General features: G+C 36.9%; 1 protein-coding gene across 12 annotated transcripts in view; it reads left to right on the top strand.

Moving 5' to 3' along the window:
- ppfia2 (PTPRF interacting protein alpha 2) overlaps nucleotides 1–24,215 on the top strand; it is a 956,251-nt gene that overhangs the window by 772,152 nt on the left and 159,884 nt on the right. For all 12 annotated transcript variants that reach the window (XM_039761756.1, XM_039761753.1, XM_039761757.1 and 9 more), the window contains one exon: nucleotides 4,896–5,003. In XM_039761756.1, coding sequence (XP_039617690.1) covers nucleotides 4,896–5,003 — 108 coding nt within the window. The remainder of the gene's footprint in view (nucleotides 1–4,895; nucleotides 5,004–24,215) is intronic.

Genomic DNA, 24,215 nt, shown 5'->3' with positions numbered 1-24,215 from the left:
TGTCTATGATCTTAAACCACTACTCTGAACTTAAATTATCAGTCAGCCTATCTTAATGAAAGGCCATAATACATAATTACTTCAGAAACCTCTCTTTGAACCCAATGATCAATCAGTCAAAAACCTTTACTGTATAGTTTATGTATTGTATAATTCTTGATCATGACCAGTGAACTCCTTTCCTGGTGAAGGGTTGACCATCTATGCAAGTCTTGTTTAATTTTTTCCATACAGACGACGAAATTTTTTTGATAAAGAGCTTTATGTTTACTTGTGATGTTTACCCCGAGGTATTTAAACTGTTCTGCAATGATAAAAGGAAGGGTGTCTAATCTAATATTATATGCTTGCGAATTCACCGGAAAGAGTACACTTTTATTCAGATTAATTCTGAGACCAGAGAGCTTTTGAAATTCTGTGAGTGCTGCTAAGACTGCAGGCACAGAATTTTCTGGGTCCGATATATACAGTACCATGTCATCTGCATATAATGAGATTTTCTGTTCCAGTCCTTCTCTGCTAATCCCCTTTATCTGATCAGTATTTCGACAATGTATTGCCAGTGGTTCAATGGCAATTGCAAACAGCAGTGGTGACAAAGGGCATCCTTGTCTTGTGCCACGTTCTAGTTTAAAGTAGTCTGAGCAAATGTTATTGATGCAAACTGAAGCGTCTGGGTTAGTATACAGTAATTTAATCCATGCACAAATGTTCGGGCCAAACCCAAACTTCTCCAAAATAGTAAAAAGGTATTTCCATTCAATCATGTCGAATGCTTTTTCTGCATCCAATGATAATAATATTTCTGGGGTGTTTGATTTAGTTGGTGAGTATATTACATTAAACAGGCGTCGAAGATTTGAAGATAAGTGTCGGCCCCTAATAAATCCAGTTTGGTCTTGTGATATTATGAGGGAGCACTTTCTCCATCCTTCTAGCTATGATTTTAGAGAGTATTTTAACGTCGTTATTCAGAAGTGAAATTGGTCTGTATGATGCACATTGTAATAAGTCCTTATTTTGTTTTGGAAAGACAGTGATTAGTGCTTGGCGAAAGGTTTGTGGAAGAGATTGGTTATCTCTGGCTTCTGTAAATGTTGCTAATAGGACGGGAGCTAGCTGAGCGGAGAATTTCTTGTAAAACTCTGCAGGGTAGCCATCAGGGCCTGCTGCTTTTCCACCTTGGAGTGACTTTATAGCATCCAGTAATTCTGATAATGACAGAGGTTTATCGAGCTCCTCCACACTAATAGCGTCAATTTGTGGTATCTGTAATTTATCCAGAAATGCATTAGATTGTATATTGTCTTCTTTAAACTCAGTAGTATATAGGGATTTATAGTAGTCTCTAAAAGTGTACATTATATTTTTGTGTTCGATGATTTTATCTCCATTCGTGTTAGTAATTACGAGATTGCGTTGCACTTCTTGCTTGTGAATTTGTTGCTAAAAGCTTATTAGCTTTCTCTCCATGTTCATAATAATGATGTCTGGATTTGTAAATTAGTTGTTCGGTTTCTTTAGTTGTCAAGAGGTTTAATTCTGAATGTAGAGCCTGCCTCCTCTTATGTAGAGTCTCGCTTGGTAGTCTGGCATGTTCTTCATCTATTTTAGTAATTTCGCTTTTTATCTCTGCTACTTTCTTCGCTCGGATTTATTTCTGTGGGAAAGATATGAGATAATCTGTCCTCTTAAGAAGGCCTTAAGAGTTTCCCAGAGTATTCCTGCAGAGATCTCAGGGGATGTATTTGTCTCTAGAAAGAATTCAATTTGTTTGGATATAAATTCAGTACAATTCTCGTCAGCTAATAGAAGCGGATTGAGGCGCCATCTGGGGTGAGTGTATGGGGCTTAGTAATTTCAGCTCCAAGATCATCGGAGCATGGTCTGAAATAACAATAGCATCGTATTTACAAGATTTAATCTTAGGCAAGAAGTTATTATCTATAAAGAAGTAATCAATCCTTGAGTAGCAATGATGTACTGGTGAGTAGAAAGAATATGTTCTTGAATTTGGGTTTAAAACCTCCAGGGATCTGATAAGTTGTGATCAGTTATAAACTTTGTAATTATCTTTGCGGTGTTAGTTGCGTTCCCCTGTGGAGGAAGTCTTATCTAAAAGTGGATTTAGAACACAATTAAAGTCCCCAGCCATTATAAGTTTATGAGTGTTCAGATTGGGAATGGATGCAAATAAATTTTGTATAAATTCCTTATCATCAACATTAGGTGCATAAACATTTATCAAAATCATTTTACAGTTAGATAAGTCTCCCATGACCATCACATATCTCCCTTCAGGATCCAATACTACATCTGATGCTACAAATGGTACTGTTCTATGTATGAGAATTCCCACCCCTCTAGTTTTCTTTGTAAAACTAGAATGGAACATTTGGCCAGTCCAGTCTTTTGCAGCGGAACTGATCCTTACTTAGTAAGTGGGTTTCCTGTAAAAATACTATTTTAGCATTTAGACCTGTTAGGTGAGAAAGTACTTTCTTTCTCTTTAATTCGTGATTCAGGCCTTTAACATTCCAGCTTACGAAGTTAACTGTCCCATCATGGAGACACTGATTCTGAGTTTTTGGTGTCATATTATAGTCTTAACTGGAAGTGAAATAGTTTAGGTCTTAATTTCCTATTCCCCCAAGAGTTGTTGCCATGCAGCTTATTATTACGTTGATAGTTATAATTATAAAGATTGAGATGATAGATTAGATATAGATCAAGCCTGCTCTCTTTCTCTTCCCCTTAACCCCCACCCTCCCTTTTTGCCTCCCCAGGTGAGGCTAAAACCCACTTCATGCAGTCCCAGTCCTCTGACATACCCAGAGACAGAGCACGTCCAAAGCACATCAAGCCCCCATGCAGTGGCGCTTTAAGGTTAAAAGATAGAGATATCTGTTACCAATATAGTCTTTAAAAGAGGAAAAAGAAAAAAAAAAAAAAAAAAATTCATCTCACACTAGCTGGAAGAATTAACACTGTTAAGATGAATATTCTTCCTAAGCTCCTTTTTTTATTTCAAAACATACCAATATACATTAATAAATCGTTCTTTAAGCAATTAGATTCAACAATAACCTCATTTATTTGGAATTCTAAACATCCACGCATCAAAAGAGCGACCCTACAAAGACAAAAGGCAGAAGGCGGCATGGCTCTACCTAACTTCCAGTTTTATTACTGGGCGGCAAATATACAGTCGATAAGAACCTGGACACAAATAGAAGAACATACACAGGCATGGACCGCAATAGAAGTAAAATCCTGCAGTACTTCTTTGTATTCCTTGCTTTGTGCTCCAATAAACACACGTTATCGGCAATACACTAATAACCCAATTGTGCTCCACTCACTTAGAATCTGGAACCAATGTAGAAAGCATTTTAAGACGGAGAAGCTTCTTTCTGTGGCACCCTGCAAAAGAACCACCTCTTTCAACCCTCACAAACATATGCAGTTTTAATATCTGGAAAAATTTGGAATTAACTTGCTTAGAGACCTTTATATAGACAACGTCTTTGCATCCTATGAACAATTACGTTCCAAATTTAACATTCCAGCTACAAATTTCTTTCACTATCTTCAAATCAGGAACTTTGTTAAACAGAACCTTCCAGATTTTCCTCATCTTGCACCCTCATCCACGCTGGAAAAATTATTGCTCAATTTCAAAGAGTTAGACTCCATCTCTACAATATATAAAATCCTTTTACAATCCCTTCCTTTCAAAGATCCAAGAGGACACTGGGAAAATGACCTCTCAATTAATATATCAGAAAAGGAGTGGAAAGTAGCAATGCAGAGAATTCACTCAAGCTCCATATGCAAAGCATACAATTATACAACTCAAAATTATATATCGAGCACATCTGTCTCGACTAAAACTCTCCAAAATGTTTCCAGGGCATGATCCAACCTGCGAACGTTGCAACCAAGCCCCAGCCTCATTAGGTCACATGTTCTGGGCCTGCTCCAAATTAACATTATTCTGGACAAAAATTTTTAATTACCTCTCAGACAGTCTTGGACTCACAATCCCTCCTAACCCATTAACAGCTGTGTTTGGGGTTCTTCCAGAGGGTCTTAAAGTGGAGAAAGACAAACAAACTGTGATTGCATTCACTACACTGTTGGCACGCAGACTTATTCTGATAAACTGGAAGAACCCAAACTCTCCTCTTTTAAGTCAGTGGGAAACTGATGTGTTATATTATTTAAAATTGGAAAAAATCAAATACTCAGTTAGAGGATCTGTGCAGACTTTTTTCAAAACATGGCAGGATCTAATCAGTAATATTTTGAAATGATTTTATAAAGCACAGAGAATTTGTTGATTTAGGTATTTTTAAAAGCCTTAAATTTTACACCGTTTGGCTTGCTCTCTCTCTCAAGGGTGGGGATCGATCTGTTCTTAGCATAATTCTTTTTTTTTGTAAAAACTTGATTGCTATGTATTGATTGTAATAAAATTAATAAATAAAAAAAAAAAAAAAAAGAACTCCTTTCCTGGTGAGACTTCTTCCTTGAAGGTGAAAGTTCTAAAATGGCAGATAGTAATATTCCGTAACATGAGCCTGTTTCAAGTGGCCTCCCAGCCCCAGCACTGTGAAGCGTTAGTGAGTTTTTAGGCTGGGTTTGTTCACTTTGATTGAGTGAGCTGGGTACATTATGGAAGTTCAGATATTCCAATTCTGTCACACTACATCCAAAAAACACTAATTACAGTCGGTAGTATGAAAATTTTATTGCTTCATTGCCTAGCTGTTTTTATTTGTAAAGTAAAAATGATAAAATACCATAATGTTACTTCATATTCTGAAACCGCCTGCTCTTATAACTCTGCTTTCCTTTTAAGTTTATTTGACTCATTATATTTTTCACTGTAGATTACTGGCTTACGTGAGCAAAATGCACATATTCAGAGGAAGGTTGCATCAGGGGATGAAGCTGAACTTCTTGAAGGAACAGAAGCTGGTCAGAAAGTCCATGGCAAGGTATGAAGAAGTTTGCAATGTTCTTTTGTTTATTGCCATAGAACCAAATGTGCCTGTTAGTGTGACAAGTGAGAGGAATGTGTTCAATGATAGCATTCTAACCTTATGACTTTGTTGTGTTAAAATCTGACTGATGGTTCTTCACAGAATATCTTTGCTCAGGGATTGTTTATTATGATGATTATACAAAGTTTGTTATCTTAAATGAATACCATTCTAACTAAATGTTAACAATGCATCCAAAATAGCTGAGGTAAAGAAATAAATGCTGATAAGTGAAGTAGTTTCATTTTGCATACATAGAGTGGTGCTAAAATTAACTTTACTTTCGATTTCACAATTGGGCAACTTATCAGAAGAATTTTTGGGATGATTTTTAACGCTTTTTTGGAAGTGAAAAAAGGTCTTTAATGCCTTTCTCGCAATTATGGTTTTACCTGCCGCTGAATGATACTAGAAATCTGCACCACAGCAATATATTTTGTGGGTCTCATTCACATTGGTGATAGAATGCAATTTACGCCTTTATTTTTTTACATCTAAACAATGCAGTAGTGATGCTTTTAGTTTGTAGTTTACACGTACATGTGATCCTTATTAAAACAGTTAACTTCAAAGCAGTTCTTATCCAGTGGGTGCATTATTTATTCTGCATTCAGGATCATAGGTGGAGTGGTGGTTCTGAGACTAGGAATTTGCACTGGCAAGGTTGCCAGTTCAAATCCCATAAACACCAAAAGTGACACTACTCCGTTGGACCCTTGAGCAAGGCTCTTAACCTGCAATTGCTCCATCCTGGGTATGACATTAATCTGCATCCAGCCCTGCATGTAGGCCCTCCAACCAGTAGGGAAAAACCAGGGGGTTGGTGGCAGAATTTGCTCTCCGGACACCATATACAACCTCACATTGGTTCCATTTCACCTGAACTAGTGTGTTGCTGAGGTGTCACCCGCCACATGGCTGCACTCGGGTCCTAATCTGGGATCTGTATCAGTGCCTGCTGCTAACCTCTCTCTCAGGATCATGAACAGATATGGTTGGTATTTTCCATTGCAATTTTTTTGCGGTAGATATATGTTGGAAAAATTACAGGAATATGAATTTATTTACTGTCATTTTTTAAGAAAAAAATAATATTGTGTCTCTTAGTGATTTAGAGGCCAAGTCTTTCTTTCATTTGTTTTCTAAACAACATTTTTCCTTTCCCCAGGCCCTGGAGTATTAAGTGAAAGACAATTACCAGCCCTGTAAAGTTTGGCTGTACACTATGTTGCACCCACACACACACACACACACACACAATCATTTAATTTAGTTACTAATTAATTTAACATCCATGTGTGTTGGATATGAATGGAAAACAGTACCAAAAGAAAACCATTTTCGAAAATGAAATTAAAATACAGGTTCCTGGAACTGTGAGACCACTGCAATACCTTGTCTCCTATCTAACATTCTGTATAACTAATACATGCTCAAAAACAGTTTAGGGGTCTACTATTAAACAAGATTCTAATCCTCCAGGTAATGTGCTGGCTATATCATAAAAACTCTTGAATGTACATTAAGAAATGTAATGTTCATACTATGTAATTCTACAGTACTATGTGCAGTCCTAGTCACCATCATATTTTAATAAGAACGTAAATAACAAGCTGGTTAAGTTTGCAATTGATACCGAAATAGGAGGAATGGCAACTGAATTGTTACAATGGGACTTGGAAAGAATTCAGACAGATTTGTAGCAAATTAAATTCAATCTAAGTAAATGGAAAGTATCACATACACATAGCAAACATGTAGCATTTGAATATACACTGACAGATTTGTAAGTTGAGAGTACACCTTATAGTGTATAGTAAAATGTGTAAAGCACGGATCAGAGGAGGTTATTCTTAAGCTACACGCTGTATGAACTGTGTAAAGTTTGAACTCCATATTACAAAGAAGACAAGGCAGCACTGGAGAAAATACAGAGAAGAATGACTAGGCTGATTCCTGGACTGAGAATCATGAGCTATTAGGTGAGGTTGAAGGAATTGAACCTGTTCAGTTTAACTGCGAGAACATCTAGCCTGTACAATGGTCTGGTTCTGCTAATGACAAGGGTGCACATGCCTTCTATTATGGGGTTATTTGTGAGCTGTTTAGGTCCAAACTGTGCTTCCGACATGTAAAATCAGACAGTGGTTGTTATTGCATTGCCACCTTTGGTGCTGTACAACTTAAGTGCTGAGCAGCTTGCACGGAGTAAGAATTTTTACTTATTCATCGGGTTCAAGGCAGTCCCTATCTTAACAAATTCATCAAAGTACACACTTGGTCAGTACATTGCTGAAAACAAAATATAAAAAACTAAAAATGCATTAGTTGAGAGAGTATACATCCGAGTGACCTAATTAATACAAAGCTATCGTCTTATATTTTTAGCTGCTTAATGCTGAAAAAGTAACTAGGATAGTTTCTTAATAGTCCAAATACATTAGCATACTGCCCAAAACTGCTGTGAAATATGAAAATGATTGTTTGGAATGGGATAACTACTTTTAAATGTCTAAATGTTGCATTCTTTTTTAAAAGTACTGAAATATTGTAATCTCAAAAGATAAAATGCATTTTAGGTCTTATCAAACGTTGGAGTAAAAGGAAATGACAGAGCCACCTTTCTTGAGTTTTAATTTCTCAAAACAATATTTTATATTAAATTCTTAAAAGTAAACATCCAAAGCAAGTAGTCGCCTTACTGAATGATGTGAGCCTGTAGTACAGTAAAGAAATGAAACAGATCCTCTTCCTTTTAAACTCCGTCTCCCGTAACTGTGAATTGAATATAACTGATGTGCTCCATTTATTGCAGAAAAATTGATAATAATTCAGGTTTTTAATTTAAAATAAGAGGCCCTTCCTTTGTGAATCAAATGGAAAGCTTTAGGTGTATATTCATCCCAAACAGTACACTGCATATTGTCAAGAGATAAAAATTCTAACATTTTCAACCCCTAATCTTTGCTGCAAGATACAACTGTGCTAGCTACATTTAAATATAGATAGCTTTAAGTTGACACGATCAAGAATTTTACCCCAAATTCTTGGTAATCGATAATATGAGCTACAACTTCAATTTAACTGTCTATAAACGTCAGTTTCAAATTTGTAAGAGGCCGCTGCCAAGACCTTGTGGCACTAAAGCTTACTTGAGTAGATGAGTGGCACGGATTTGTCAAAAATAATAACATCTGGCCTCCCCAGAGGCTTAGTTAGAGTAAGTGCTGTGCTCTCAACTTAGAGAAAAAAACTATTTTCAGTTTAGTTTGAGTCAGGGGCAATATTCCAACTTTTTGACATCATGGGCACTAAATTATCTGGGCATGATATGTATGAACTGACTCTTTTTACATGTAAAACATGGATTTCATAGGGAGGAGAGGGGATGCCATGCTGCAACTGAGAAGTAAGTTAACAAGAGAGGCTGATACTGTTGGCTTTAGACTTTTCAGATCAGTATCCTGCCTATCTGCTTTTCAGTAGTTTCCTTGAGGGCATCCACATAGATATATCGTTATCTATACTAATAAAAATAAAATATCTTTATCTATACTAATAAAAAAAAAATAAATAAATAAAACCCTCACTCACTCACTCACTCATCACTAATTCTCCAACTTCCCGTGTAGGTAGAAGGCTGAAATTTGGCAGGCTTATTCCTTACAGCTTACTTACAAAAGTTAAGCAGGTTTCATTTCGTAATTCTACACGTAACGGTCATAACGGTCGATAACGGTCAACAACGTCTGCCATTTTGAACTTTCTTATTTATGGCCCCATCTTCACGAAATTTGGTAGGCGGCCTCCCTGCGCTAACCGAAACTGATGTACGTACTTATTTCGATGGTATGACGCCACTGTCGGCCGCCATATCGAACTTTACAACATCACTAATTCTCCAACTTCCCGTGTAGGTAGAAGGTTGAAATTTGGCAGGCTCATTCCTTACAGCTTACTTACAAAAGTTAAGCAGGTTTCATTTCGAAATTCTACACGTAATGGTCATAACGGTCGACAATGTCTGCCATGTTGAACTTTCTTATTTATGGCCCCATCTTCACGAAATTTGGTAGGCGGCTTCCCCGCGCTAACTGAAACCAATGTACGTACTTATTTCGGTGGTATGATGCCACTGTCGGCTGCCATATCGAACTTTTCAACGGTCTTTGTTACTTATGGGCCCATCTTCAAGAAATTTGGTACGCGGGTTCCCAACGCTAACTGATTTCTACTTACGTACATATATACATCCATAGCCTGCAGCTCGGTCACCGTGTGAGGCGGCGTTGGGTCCCCCATTTCAACGCCTCCCACGTTGTTGGCTGCCTGCCTATATAAGGCCGTCCGTCGTTCCGGTCTCTACATTCCCTTCCTTGCTACGCCACGGGATTCACGTCTCCCTGCTGATAACTATAGCCTTTTAATTTAATCCACGGCTTCTCCGCTGTTTTATTGTTCATTTATTACGATTATAGTTATTGGGTAGGTATTTTAGACTTACTTTACATTGTTCAGGTACCCATTTCCTGTATCATTCTAACCGTACCCCCATTAACATGTCTATCGAGGTGATCACCATCGATCAAAGAACTGTCACTTACCGAGTGGTTTCCATGCCCGGAGATGGCACCTGCCTTTTCCATTCTCTTTGTTACATATTGCACGGCCATATCAGGCTCACTCTTGATATCCGGAGGAACATTGTGTCTTATGTATTGAATGACTGGGACAGGTTCAAGGTGTGGACTAATGACGTTACAGGAGATAATTATACTACACAGGAGCACTATAAGAGTGAAATGCTTAAGCCCTTCACCTATGAATCTGCATGTGAGTTGATGGCTGCCGCTGAATTGTTCGGTTGTCGCTTTCAAGTGTACTGAAATGGCCAAATATTTTACACCTTTCGACAACCATCAATGCCTCTTAAACATCTTAGATTCACAGGTGACGATTTCAGTAGTGGACACTTTGATGTTTATGAATGTTTAAACTCTGAAAAGCTGGATGTGAAGTTATCGATGAAACCGGTTGTATACTTACAACGCTTGACAGATGCCGAATGTCCCTTCAACACAAGTCCTACAAATACTGTCGTAATTGAAACAAACCATGAAACTGAAACCGATTATGACAGCAGCAATCCAAGCTGTGAGATTTGAAACAAGATTACTGTTCACGTGGCCAACTGTACGTTGCATGCTCAAGAGTAAGCTCAGCGCATAGCTTGGTCATATTAAAATCGGAGGGCCAAACACAATGTGGTATACAAAGAGATCCATAACAAATAATTATTGGTATATTTTCCCTCAGTTTAAAAAGGTTTAATTTTCTTCTTAATAAAAATTTTAAGGCAGTACTTCGCCGCTGCAAAGCACGGGTATTTTACTAGTTATTTACATAAAAAGCAGTGCAGGCAAATAACCACTCCTAAAATTTGTGACTGATTGCAAGCTATTTATTAAAGTCGAAGAAGATCACAGTGTAGGAGGATGATTTCCATTATCAATGAAAATATTCTTATTATAACGAATCATCACAAATTTGCAATTCTAAAATCACAGACTAATATAAAAGGAAAAAAAATGAAAAATTGTTTCAACATCTAACAATACATCTGTTTCACAGATGAAAATGAAGCTTGCCACTAAAAGGATTAACGGCTGGTTGAGCATGTTTGATACTTTTTATTTTTGCTTTGTTAAGTTTTTTGATTTCTAATATTTTATCAAGTTGAATAAATTAGCTCTGTAAGTCATATAATACTACATCATATACAAATCAGATCAGATACCCAACCACCCTAACATACAGAGCACACAAAGAAAAGAGATTTACTGTAATCTAATCTAATATATAAAGCTGAAAATGTGTATATATATACTGTGGGTACGGAAAGTATTCAGACCCCCTTAAATTTTTCACTCTTTGTTATATTGCAGCCATTTGCTAAAATCATTTAAATTAATTTTTCCCTCATTAATGTACACACAGCACCCCATATTGACAGACAAAAAAAAAGAATTTCTGAAATTGTTGCAGATTTAATAAAAAAGAAAAACTGAAATATCACATGGTCCTAAGTATTCAGACCCTTTGCTCAGTATTTAGTAGAAGCACCCTTTTTGAACTAATACAGCCATGAGTCTTCTTGGGAAAGATGCAACAAGTTTTTCACAACTGGATTTGGGGATCCTCTGCCATTCCTCCTTGCAGATCCGCTCCAGTTCTGTCATGTTGGATGGTAAATGTTGGTGGACAGCCATTTTTAGGTCTCTCCTGAGAAGCTCAATTGGGTTTAAGTCAGGGCTCTGGCTGGGCCATTCAAAAACAGTCACAGAGTTGTTGTGAAGCCACTCCTTCGTTATTTTAGCTGTGTGCTTAGGGTCATTGTCTTGTTGGAAGGTAAACCTTCAACCCAGTCTGAGGTCCGTAGCACTCTGGAGAAGGTTTTTGTCCAGGATATCCCTGTACTTGGCCGCATTCATCATTCCCTCGATTGCAACCAGTCGTCCTGTCCCTGCAGCTGAAAAACACCCCCACAGCATGATGCTGCCACCGCCATGCTTCACTGTGGGGACTGTATTGGACAAGTGATGAGCAGTGCCTGGTTGTCTCCACACATACTGCTTAGAATTAAGGCCAAAAAGTTCTATCTTGGAGTTTGCTAAAAGACACCTGAAGGACTCTGAGATGGTGAGAAATAAGATTCTCTGGTCTGATGAACCCCACAGGCAATACACAGTCCCAAGCACACACACAAATACCAAGCACTTTCTTCTTTTGGCACCACCACTCCTCCCAGGCAACCTTGTCCTCCTCCACCCGAATCAAGCCGCTGAGTGGTGGTCGCTGGCTCCTTTTATAGTTCACCTGGAAGTGCTCCAGGTGCTTGATCACCGAGTTCCGGCTGCACTTCCGGGTGTGAAAAATATGCTGCTCACACGGGCTCAGAAGTCCGAACCACAGCACCCCCTAGTGGTGCCTGCGGGACCCAATAGGGCTGCACCAAACTCCAATTGCCATGTAGCCTTGTGGGAAACTAAGGCACTACTCCACCCCAATTGGGCGGCCATCTAGCATCTAGGGGGAGGTATTGCACTGTCCAGGGCTGCTCCCCCCACTGAATACAGTGCGCAGGGCATGGACCCGCCGCCTGCCACAATATATACATACATACATACATACATATACATATATATATATATATATATATATATATATATATATATATATATATATACTGAGTATATATATGTATATCTATACTAATAAATGGCAAAGCCCTCACTCACTCACTCACTCACTCATCACTAATTCTCCAACTTCCCGTGTAGGTAGAAGGCTGAAATTTGGCAGGCTCATTCCTTACAGCTTACTTACAAAAGTTGGGCAGGTTTCATTTTGAAATTCTACAAGTAATGGTCATAACTGGAACCTATTTTTCTCCATATACTGTAATGGAATTCAGCTCGATGCCCGTGGGGGGCGGAGTTGCGTGTTACATCATCACGCCTCCCACTTAATCACTTGAACTGACTGTGAACGCAGTACGTAGAAAACAAGGAAGAGCTCCAAAGAGTGCTGAAGAAAAACGCTCCAAAGAGCGCTGAAGAAAAAACGCATACAAGCTTATTCATAAGTGCAGCTACTGCGGAAACAAAGCACGGTGTAAACCGTAAGTTTAAATTAAGTTTATAGACACGCTCAGTCTAACGTTTGTCATGCCATTGACGAATACTTTAAGTTTAATGAGAAGACACAAGGTATAAACGAGACTTTGGATCACTTTGTAACGGAGTTAAAATTGTTGCAGCGAGAAACTTTTAAGTGCCGGGTCTTAGCTAACATTAGCTAACACGTGTCGCGTACTCTTTGCATAATTTGACAGTAAAAACTATTTCAACCATTCTATGATCTGCTTCTTGCAACTGAAAGAGGGCACCGTGGCGGACGTTAGCCGACTTGCTGACCAACCTCAAGCGTTACCTGGTAGGTAACCACCCACACAATCAGACTGTGATTCAGACTATGAATGCATATATATGTATATATGTATATATGTGTATATGTATATATGTATATGTATATATGTTTATGTGTGTGTGTATATATATATGTATATATGTATATATATATATATATATATATATATGACAGCAACACTCATAACAGTGACAAAACAATTACATTGACAATCATGTTACGTTATTTTTAAAATGTTTCCTTTTCTCTTTCATAACTTCTTTAACACACTACTTCTCGCTGAAGCTGGTGGTATTTTGCTAGTATATATATATATTTATATATACTATATTTATTTATATACTATATATTTTGAAGATTAACCCAGTCACAGGCAGGCACAGACTCAGAATGTCCCACAAACACACACATTTATTAATGTTCTGCATAATAATGCAATGCACACAGTGCACAAACCCCACAATGCTCAGTCCTTATCTCTTTCTTGTCCTTTTTCTTCTGCCGCCACCACTCCTCTCTCGTCAGCTCTGTCCTCTGCCTACCGACTCCGGCTCCCCGAGTGGAGTGAGACGACCTTTTTTATACCACTCCCGGAAGTGTTCCAGGTGTTCCTCGCTCAAGTTCTAGCAGCATTTCCGAGTGTGGTGGAAGTGCTGCAGACCACGGCTTTTGAGCTGTCCAGGCACCCCCTGGTGGTGGTCACAGGCCTCCGCAGGGTTGAGCTTCTAAGCTCCAGTCCCGTGGCCCTGATGTAAACCAGGGGGGTGCCCTCTCAGTTCCTGGGGAAGGTACTGCTGGTGATATGTCCACTGCCCCGGTCCTCTCTTCAAAAGGGCATCCCAGCTGTCTATCATGGGGGTCTGCAATCTAGTGCTTCAGGGGAGATAATGCCCTGTATATGTTCTCTCCCCTGGTCTTTCCATTAAACAGGCGTCCTGGCCAGATAATAGCCCAAGCTGTCTGCCACAATATATATATATATATATATCTATATATATGTTTATTGATCAGCCACAACACCAAAACGTTACCAGCAGATTCTTTAAGTCCTATAAGTGGGGCAAGGTGGGGCCTCTTTGGATCAAGCTTATTTTTCCAACATATTCCAGCGATGCTCAATCAGATTGGGATCTGGAGAATTTGGAGGTCAAGTCAACACCTTGAACTCTTTGTCATGTTCCTCAAACCATTTCTGAATAATTTTTGCAGTGTGGCAGGATGCACTGTTACACTGCATTCACCGGCTTGCCTTCTCCCCATAATGCTTCCTGCTATCTCTTCCCCAGGTAAATGATGCACATACACCCAGTTGTCCACATATTCTAAAAGAAAACATGATTCATCAGACCAGATCACCTTCTTCCACTGCTTCATAGTCTAGTTGTGATGTTCACATGCCTTTTCTAGGTGCTCTGGGTGATGGGCAGGGGTCAGCATGAACACTCTGAACGGTCTGTAGTTACGCATCCCTCATACACATCCAACTGTGATGTACTTTGTCTCTGGCACCATTTTCTCATGGCCAGCATTATACTTTTCAGCAATCTGTGTTACAACAGCTCTTCTATGGGATCACAAAAGTGAGCCTTGGGTACCCATGACCCTGTCACTGGTTCACCATTTGCCCTTCCTAGGTATTATCTACTGCATACCAGAAACACAACATAAAACTTGACGTTTTGGAGATGGTCTGATACAGTCATCTAGCCATCACTATTTGCCTGTGGTAAAAGTTGCTTAGATCCTTATGCTTACTCCTTTTTCCTGCTTCCAACATATCGTATTCAAGAACTGACTGTTCAGCTACTGCCTAATATATCCCACCCATTGACAGGTGCCATTGTAACAAGATAGTCAATGTTATTCACTTCACCAATCAGTGGTTTTAATGCCAGGTATACAAATCCACACTATTGGACCAATCTGACAAAATTTACACACCTTCTTCATTTGATCAAGGGAAGACTGTAGACTATGTAGTGCGCTAACTTTTTGACCTTGGAGATATATTTGAGTTTATTTTTTCATTTTTACTACTTTGAATGACAGTGCCACATGGTGACTCAGAGCAGAACTGAGTGAAGCCAGACTAGTAGACAAATTGACCAGAGTTTAAAATGACTTACCCCTGCAATGCTGGGGCAGCTTCTAGTCAGTCATAAATACTAAAATATCCAAAAGGTTAGCAGTGGTTCAGCACGCATCAGGTAACTGAAGACAACATTTGATAAACATCTAAAGACCTTTGGATGCATTCCTCGTATTTTTCTTTCTGATTAAAATAGTATATCCTTTTCCCATTGTTTTGTGGGTTAGGATTCTCCCATTTAAGCATAAAAAGACAGAGTGTGGTGACAGTTACTACAACAGGTCATTCATTAAGAAGTAATGTCTCAAACAAACCTGTTAGAGGATTATGGGTTTTTTCTTTCTCTAAGAATGCCTGATAAATAAAGATTTCATCCCAATAATGGTAAAGCAGGGAGCATTTCCCAAAATGTGTATGTTAGTGAAGTCAGCATCTGAAGTTACTGCAGCTCCTGACCACTGTGCACTGTGGATAATCGAGAGATATGTATGTGATGTACAGTTCTGAGTTAAGTTAGACTTCCATTCATTTTTTAAAAATCTAATTGAAGCATCTTTTTCCCAGCACTGTCTCAGATTCTCTAAAGGATCACTCTTTAGAAGGCATAGTGTGGATAACTTTTTATGCATCTTTATTTATTATTGTATAATTTTTACAGTAGATAATGACAGAATGTTAGGGAAGTTGACCAGGTGTCTTTCAGCAAAGTCTCTGACTTGAATTTAGTAAAAAGAAATGTCTTGAAGAAATGTTATATTTGACACATGTTTATCCAGAAAATGTGCATATATTCAGAATACAGTATACAAATCCCTAAGGTTCCCAATGTCAAAAGTATTCCATATATTTATATTATGTACTTTGGATACGATATTTAGCTTGTAATGGTATAATTGATTGTAAAATCTCAACTTCGTATTAAACCACGATATTTCACATAATGTATGTAACAGCAGTTAACGGTAACTGTTGCAAAGAACAAAGCTTATTGGAAGGATCAAGTGCAGGATTTCTTTCTTCTGGGTACAACGACAACATACATTTGTATTGCACATTTTCATACAAGATATGCAGCACAAAGTGCTTTATAAGTAGTAAAGAAAACAATTTGATAAACAGTTGATAAATGATTAAATAAGATGAATTCCAAAAATAACAAATAAATACAAACTTAACATAATACAGATAAAATAATTAGGCAAGTGAGAGAGATTTTACAGCATGTTTCTGAAGTAAAATGTCATCTGCATACAGTATATAGAACATTTTGCAGTGACTTCAGATCAAGATATGTAAAATAAGTTAATTGAAATGGAGAGCAACAGCAATAGGTTCAACGGAAAGATTGAAAAGAAGTGAAGAAAGAGGGTATCCTTGTCAGGCTCCACAGCAGATTTCGAGAGGAAAGAGATATTAGAATCTGTAAAAAAGTTTGTCATAGGGAAGACATATAAAGTTTTTTTTTTTCTAAAATTATCTTTGAATCACATTGAATTCAGAAATGTGAATGAAAAGGCCATGATATACGGTCAAAGGTCTTTTCTTCATCCAAGGCCAAGACTACAACAAAATGAAACAGAGTGAATTAATTAACAATAACATAACGACAAATGGCAAATGTTATCTTCAGCATCATGGTTATGGATGAAACCCATCAAGTCAAGTCAATAGGGGAAGGACTTAGAGACTAGTATTCATAGAAATATTTGTTTATACATATGATCGAGATCAAGGAGGAGTTTTTAAGACTTCTCTTCAAAACTAGAAATAGAAGATTGTGAGGAGCATCAAAGAAGTTGAATAATTTACTGGATCTTGCATTAAGGATATAACAGTACATCCCAGTTCGATTGTTTAAAAATTCTGATTTAATTAACATCTGAGATTTATATCCTAAGTTAAAAATTTGGAGGTTGTATTCAGGGTCAACTACCCAAGGTCATGAGTCTTTCATCAAATTGAGACATAAGACCCCACAGTAGACCTTTGGCTTTTTCTTTCTGTACATAAACAAACCAAAATGTATAAGCAATTATAAAAGCAATGACAAGATCCTTTATTTTTCATCCAGGCCCAAGCTGGGTAATTTGGAAGAAATAAAACCTAGAAACATTTATATTAAAGAAAGAAATCTTGTTTTTAAATTAAAACCTCTTTATATTAGAAACCAGGCAGGAGACTTGTTCTGTGCATTTGTAATATCAATTCATGGAGAGGGAGCATTCATCACAGCAGTCTGTTACAGAATGATCAAAGAAACAAAGTTCATGTTATAAACTATTGAATTAATTTAAAGTGTCAATCAGTGCAGACATTTACTTTGGTTGGTTTGTTGGCTTACACCCAAATGACTTATTAAAAATAAAGTTTATTTTATTATTCTCATATTCTTCTCCAATCCTTTGGATTTAGCCATCACCCTTGAAGTCTCTGCGTATATAACAACTGTCCATTCTAGTTTGTTTACAGGACATCTGCTGATCTCTTAGTCATTTCCTGGTTCATTTTGTGTATTACATCAACTTTCTTCTGGTACATCCCTTGTTTACTTGACCATCTCAGTAGTTTTCCAAAACCAATTCTTATGTATTTCAATGTACACCGCAAGTGAAAATACTTAACTGTTGTTACCTCTAAATTGTTGTCTCACAATTATTGGCAGGGATAATATTACTATTGATACATTATTTAAGCATTCCTGAAATGTTTTGAGCAGAAGTCCATCCATCCATCCATTATCCAACCCGTTATATCCTAACTACAGGGTCAAGGGGGTCCTTAGTACTGAATAAAGCAGTGTTGAACAACTGGTGCACATTACCTCAAAGGAGATGAGAAGTATGGAACTGTATTAGAACTGTATTATGATTAGCTAAAAATGCCAACTCAAACCTGACATGGGAGAGTGATGAAGACAAAAATTGGACAATTAGAATTTTATCCATTCTGCAGTATGACCGGAAATAAGGTGAAATGAAGGAGAAGAATTTTCCAGTAGCATTAAGTAATCAGGGATAAACTTATAAAAGAGTTTGTAAAATAATGGGTTTATGTGTCCATACCCACAATCACTTTGCAGTCTTTCCTTATAAAGGCTTAATAATCTGACAATGCTGATAGTATGATTTGGTATTGTTATTCGTATTAAGGCAGTAGGCAGAAGTTTCAACTTCTGTAAGAAGACAATATTTTCTCTCTTGTGCAGTGCATGATTGAGAATGGCATCCTTTTTAGATCCAGATCCATGGCCCCTAGAATTCCATGAAAGATTTAAAAGTCATTAGTATAAAAGTGTAAATGGGAAGTATACAAAAAAAGAAAGTAAGTGAAGAAGTTCAGGCAAGAATCCAGGACATTAGCTATTGGTTATCACTAAGAGAGTAGAGTTTGTATCATTTGGATAATTAGCAAAGTTATTAAGACATCTTTCACAGAGGTGGCTGTAATTTCCCTAGAATCTCCCTAGTATTCATACCCTCCCCTCCAGTCAGGCTACATGAAAAAGTTTGGGAGCCTTAAAATCAATGGCCTTGGAGGAATTCTGGGCAAGTGCATACATTCTGTGGCATCAGTCCACAATTGGACTAACTTGTTTAGTATCTGAAAAAATTACTGGCATGCGCTTTTTAAACAATAAATGGGATTGCCATCTACATTTTACTTGACACACATTATACAAATATTTGACCTAGGAACACAATCCTCACATTCTATTTCATTGTTAACCTCTTTGTAAGTTGTCCTTTTAGATCTTGGATTTCTTCCCCTTTTGAGTTTTCGTTGATCAATTTGTGTTGCAAACTCTTTGGATATTTTCTTTCGTTCTTATTTGACTTTTGAAATGTCTCCTTGGAAACCTTGTTGTAGCAGCACCAATTGTTCAGACATACTGTACACATGTTAAAATTATAGCTAATGGTGTCCTCCTATTTTATCTTCTGAAGGCACACACCCATTGTCTTCCTGTTTTTAGCTGGCAGTGCAAAGCTGCCACAGTTGAAATTTTATGACTATTTTAATTTTGGAAGCAATTAAATGCCATTGTTCGTTTCAGTTTTTATCAGTTGTGATCTTTGGCTAGGGTTAAGCGTATATTATTCCATAGTGATCTGGAGAAGGTCATTCACGTTTTTATTTCCTCAAGACTTGATTACTGCAATACCTTATATTATGGAATTTGTCAGAGAGCCCTTTCTCGACTGCAGTTGGTCCAGAATGCTGCTGCTAGGTTTCCTACTGGTACTCGGAAACATGAACACATTTTGCCAGTATTAGCTATCTTACATTGGCTTCCTATCACATTGATATTAAAATTTTAATAATAGTTTATAAGGCTCTTCATTGACATTCTCCTGCCTAAATGGTTAATCTTCTAGTACTCTATATTCCTCAGGGCATACCTTACCTCTGCTTAGCTAGTGAACGAGAGAACTACTTAACAGATTTAGATCAGGTTTTTTTCTTTAATTTGCTTGACCATTCTGGTTGATTTTGCTACTTCTGTCATCGCACTAAAAATCATGGTTTGCTTGCAGGAGAGATATATTTGTGCTGATAGGAGACGGGGCCGAGGGGAGGGGGAAGCATGATGTCAGGAGAGGGGAGCCAGGCAGGGCCCTCCTTACTGTCCTGTTTCACTAAAACATGGGCAGTGCTGCAGAGGACAGCTAGTAACTAATACATTTACAATTATGGATTATTAGTAAAGCAATTAAACTTAATCTAACAACAAATTAACTGACAGTATAACTTTTCACTGAGCATAGTTACTCCTGATCAGTTAGACAAATATTCACAGAACAAATTCAATTTTAATTGCTTCTTAAGCAAACGAGGGAGTCAGCAGTACAGATGGAGGTGGGCCACTCGTTCCACCAACTAGGAACTATACAACAAAGTAGTCTGGATTGAGACTTGATAACACGCAGAGGCAGCATCACCAGACGCTATTCACTGGCAGAGCGGAGTGGACGAAAAGGAGTACAGGGCTTTGCCAGTATCTCCATATACTCAGGTGCTGACTCACTGACTACTCTATAGGCAAGAATCAGGGATTTGAACTTAATGTGTACTGTCCCAGAGAACTAATGTAGCAACCTGAAGAGAGGAGTGACATGTATCTGTCTTGGCTGGTTACATACAACTGACATTGCCGTTTTGTTAGTGTCACTACAGTGTTGCTAGCCTGAAGTTAGTCAAATGATGGTATAAAGGTTAGAGCCATACACTTCTTGGTTATCTGAGCTTGCAGATATTTCTAACAAAACTGTCTTTACTGGTGTGTGATTTTCTTTGAATGTTCTTATTTTAAACCCTTTGTGTGTTTTTTCAACTTTGAATTGTGGTTATAATTTTGATTAGTGGTAACTCTAGTTATGACATTTGGCTTGATCCTCAATGTCTGTCTTCTAGCAACTGTAAACTCCTTACGCTGCCTCCTTGTGATAGCATAATGCTTCCATTGTAGAAATCTTATAATTTTCCAATGTCAAGAATATTTAATGAATTCGAAACTTTAGAAGAAATTATTTTTATGTGATTGATAGTAACATCTTGTCACTAAAGTTTGCTCTAAACTGGTGTATCATATTGTGAGTTACTATTGAACCCCTGGCTTCCTTCTCATGGGATGGTAGTTAGTAGTAGATGCACAAAGCAAAGCATAAAGGAGTAGTTGTATATGATTTCCTTTACAACCAGCCTGGTGAAATTTAATTTCTTTCTTTCTTCATCTTCTCACCTCAATCGCAGAATATTTATATTCATTTCCCAGTAGTAGAACTGGATGTTAGGGGGTATGATGCTCCCTCTGTTTTAGGTCTTTGTAAATGGATTTATTAAAACGGCCAAGAAGGAAGAAAAAGCTAGTCTCATTTATCTTATCCAATATGCGGACATTTATTTTTGAAGCTTGCAATCGGAAACATATTCATATTTTAAACCAAAGTTGAAACATTTTCCACCAGTTATTCAGAAATATGCATTTTGCAAAACAAAAATTTGGTTACATAAATAAATCATTATATTTATGCGGAATGTTAAAGGTTCAACCATGAATTTAAAAAGAAAAAGTGATATCACAACATGATTTACTAATGTTCAAAAATATCCTTCCTATACTAAATAAATACATTAAATTGAAGTTAAGCCTTGGCTAAAAAATGATTGGTATAGTCAGGTATTTTACTGCAATTATGACAAGTAGACTAGAGGAGCTGAATTATTGATTAATGAATCTATTTGTAGCTACAGATTTAAAATCTAATTCTTACATTAAACAAGTTAGCAGAATGAATGAAACTACAGTAAATATATTTTTATAGTGAAGGTCATTTAGTTAATCCCTAATATGAAGTAATGATGGCAGGAGATTTTAATTGATATTAAGTCATACCTTAGACAACTACTGTAATTTCTAGAAAAAAGATGGCTTTGATAATCGCACTCTTTACCCTGGAACATAACTTATGTGATTCATATAGCTTTCTTTACCTACTGTATGTCTAAAAATGTTGATAAAGAATCTTTTTTTCCTTCGGTGCATGATTTCCATTCATGAATTGAGTATTTCTTCTTTTTTATTGATACTAACCTTTCCTCTGTCAAGTCTTGCCATTATTATGTCATTATTATTTCAGACCATGCTTCTCTAGTCCAGGAGCTTAAAATATTAATTATCATTGTTCCACCTTGTAACTGGCAACTCAGCCCTTTATTAATAGCATATAAAGAATTTGGTAAATTTATTTCCATACAAATTGATTTTGCTTTGAAACTAATAAATCTTCTGAGATATCAGCTAGAACACTTTAGGAAGCACACAATGCCTACTCATGGGGTCAGATTGCCTCTAACACTTCACAAAAAAATAAATTACAAGTCAGGATGGTATCTGAATTCATTGGTGATATCTGTAACATTGTTATGTGAATATTCAATATCTTCCCACACAGAGCTTTATAATAAAGAATATCAATTTTTGCCAACACAATTCAATATATTGAAAAGAAGAGAAACAATTAATACTTAACTCATAATACTGTCATTATCAGCACAGACAAAGACTTTTGAAGAGTTTGGCCTAGCAACTACATAACATGTGCATTGGGACAGTTGGAAATCCCAGAGAAAAAAAACGTTTTGTGTGTGGCATGGGTTATAACTATTTTGTAATTATATAGAAGAATAATCAGTACCTTCTGTGCACTAAAAAGGTTATATATCTTTCTTCTTGTTATTAGGACTGAACTAATATCAATGACACAAAACCAAACACAAGTCAATTTTAGATTTTACTTTTTATCCCTAAGTGCTTTCTTTATTAATGCTGTTTGAGTGTCAGTTTCTAACTTAAGTCTTTCCTGTGAACAGGAAACTTAACTTTTGTACAGGTACAGGTACGCACTATGTTACCCAGCAGCATGTCATGTCCATTGCCAAAAAATGCAGCAGACAGTGAAAATCAAAACCCCAAAAAATGAAAGTTATCTACGCATTGGAACAGAGCAAAAGTATCAGAAATTATATACTAATATGTTTCTAACAACAATGTTACTGAAACAATGATAACCAATAACAGTTGGGAATAAAAAAATGAATACCCATAGTGACAAAAACAAACATTAAAAAGTGAAACACTGATATTTTTAACATCACAGTCCTGGATGCATTCATAGAAATCAATAATGTTGAATGTAAAGAAAAAGTAATACATTTATAGAGATCCAAACATATAGAAAGTGAGGCTCTTATAAAATATTTTATTTGATGTATTTGAAATAACATACTTTGACACATACTGTACAGAGGAGCTGGATAGATCTGTGAGTGTTTCTTCAAGAACACAATTACATCTTTTTAGATCAGGAATGCCACAGGGCTATATGAATAACCACATAACGTTTTAGAAGCTAGTCATATAAGTCAAAGTAAAAGAAGTGAGCCATCTACCTGGAACATTAAAACATTCGCCAATTGCTGTCCTTCCAAAAAAAAAAAAAAAATTAAAAACCCACTTGAATATGCGTTATACCATACAGTTCCATTACTTTTAAACTGAGGGCAACATTTTATTAAAGGAATAGGAAATATTCTTGCATCCATAATTTCCCAAAATCAAGCAGGATTTGTTAAAATGAAGATGAATGGTCAGGGTAATATATTCTGATACAGCCATTGAGCTTCCATGGTTGTATTGTCTCTTGATACAGAAAGAGTAGAATGTGGATATCTATTTACTGTAGTATGCGAATCTGGGTTTAAACCTAATTTATAGGCATAGATCAAACTTATACTACAGACAAGTATATATTTATGTGAATATCATACATTTTGCAAATTATGCTTTAGAGCACTGAACCAGGCAGGCCTGCCCTCTGTCTCCGCTGTAGTGTGCCATTGCTATTGAACCCCTCTCTATCCATATTCATAAGCAAATCAATATTTAGGAAATTGTAAGAGAGGGATATGAACAGAAAATATCACTGTAAAATAATAGAATATTACTTTATTTTATATTGAGAATATTATTTTTTCTTTCTGTGACACAAGACTCCAACTTAGCAGCTCTGCAAGCAGATTTCTTGCTGTGATTAGTGAGAAGGAACAGTTAATAAATCATCAGAGAGATGTAAAACCGATGGGGTTCTTAACAAGTTTACTACTGGCAGGTTAAATCAGCACAGATGGACTCAAGTCTCATCGATGGCTTCTGAAAGAATGCATTCACTGGTTGCTTCAAAAAGAAAAAAAGATAACACTCTTTATCTTGGGATTTAATGGTGTTTAACTTTAGATTTGAGATTTATATATAGTATTTTTTAGATAAAGTTATTCCTCTCAGGGACAAATGAAAAAGGCTTTTCTGTCATTTAATTGGGAAGACTTATTTATGAAACAGAAGTGAAATATGTTACTAGTAAGCTATGTTTTACCAGGTACAGTTTCATAAAACATCCCTTGCTTTGTTTATAAAATTAAAAGTATTAGTTTCTGGTTATTATTGAGAGTAAAAATTCATAATAATAGAAATTCATCCAGCCTGTCACAGGGTACACTTACACCACTCTAAACCCCCAAACACACACAGA

This window comes from Polypterus senegalus, chromosome 8 (genome assembly GCF_016835505.1).
Source record: "Polypterus senegalus isolate Bchr_013 chromosome 8, ASM1683550v1, whole genome shotgun sequence".
Classification (NCBI taxonomy): Eukaryota; Metazoa; Chordata; class Cladistia; order Polypteriformes; family Polypteridae; genus Polypterus; species Polypterus senegalus.
The sequence above is the reverse complement of the archived record's forward strand: the minus strand, read 5'-3'. Positions and strand labels throughout refer to the sequence as shown.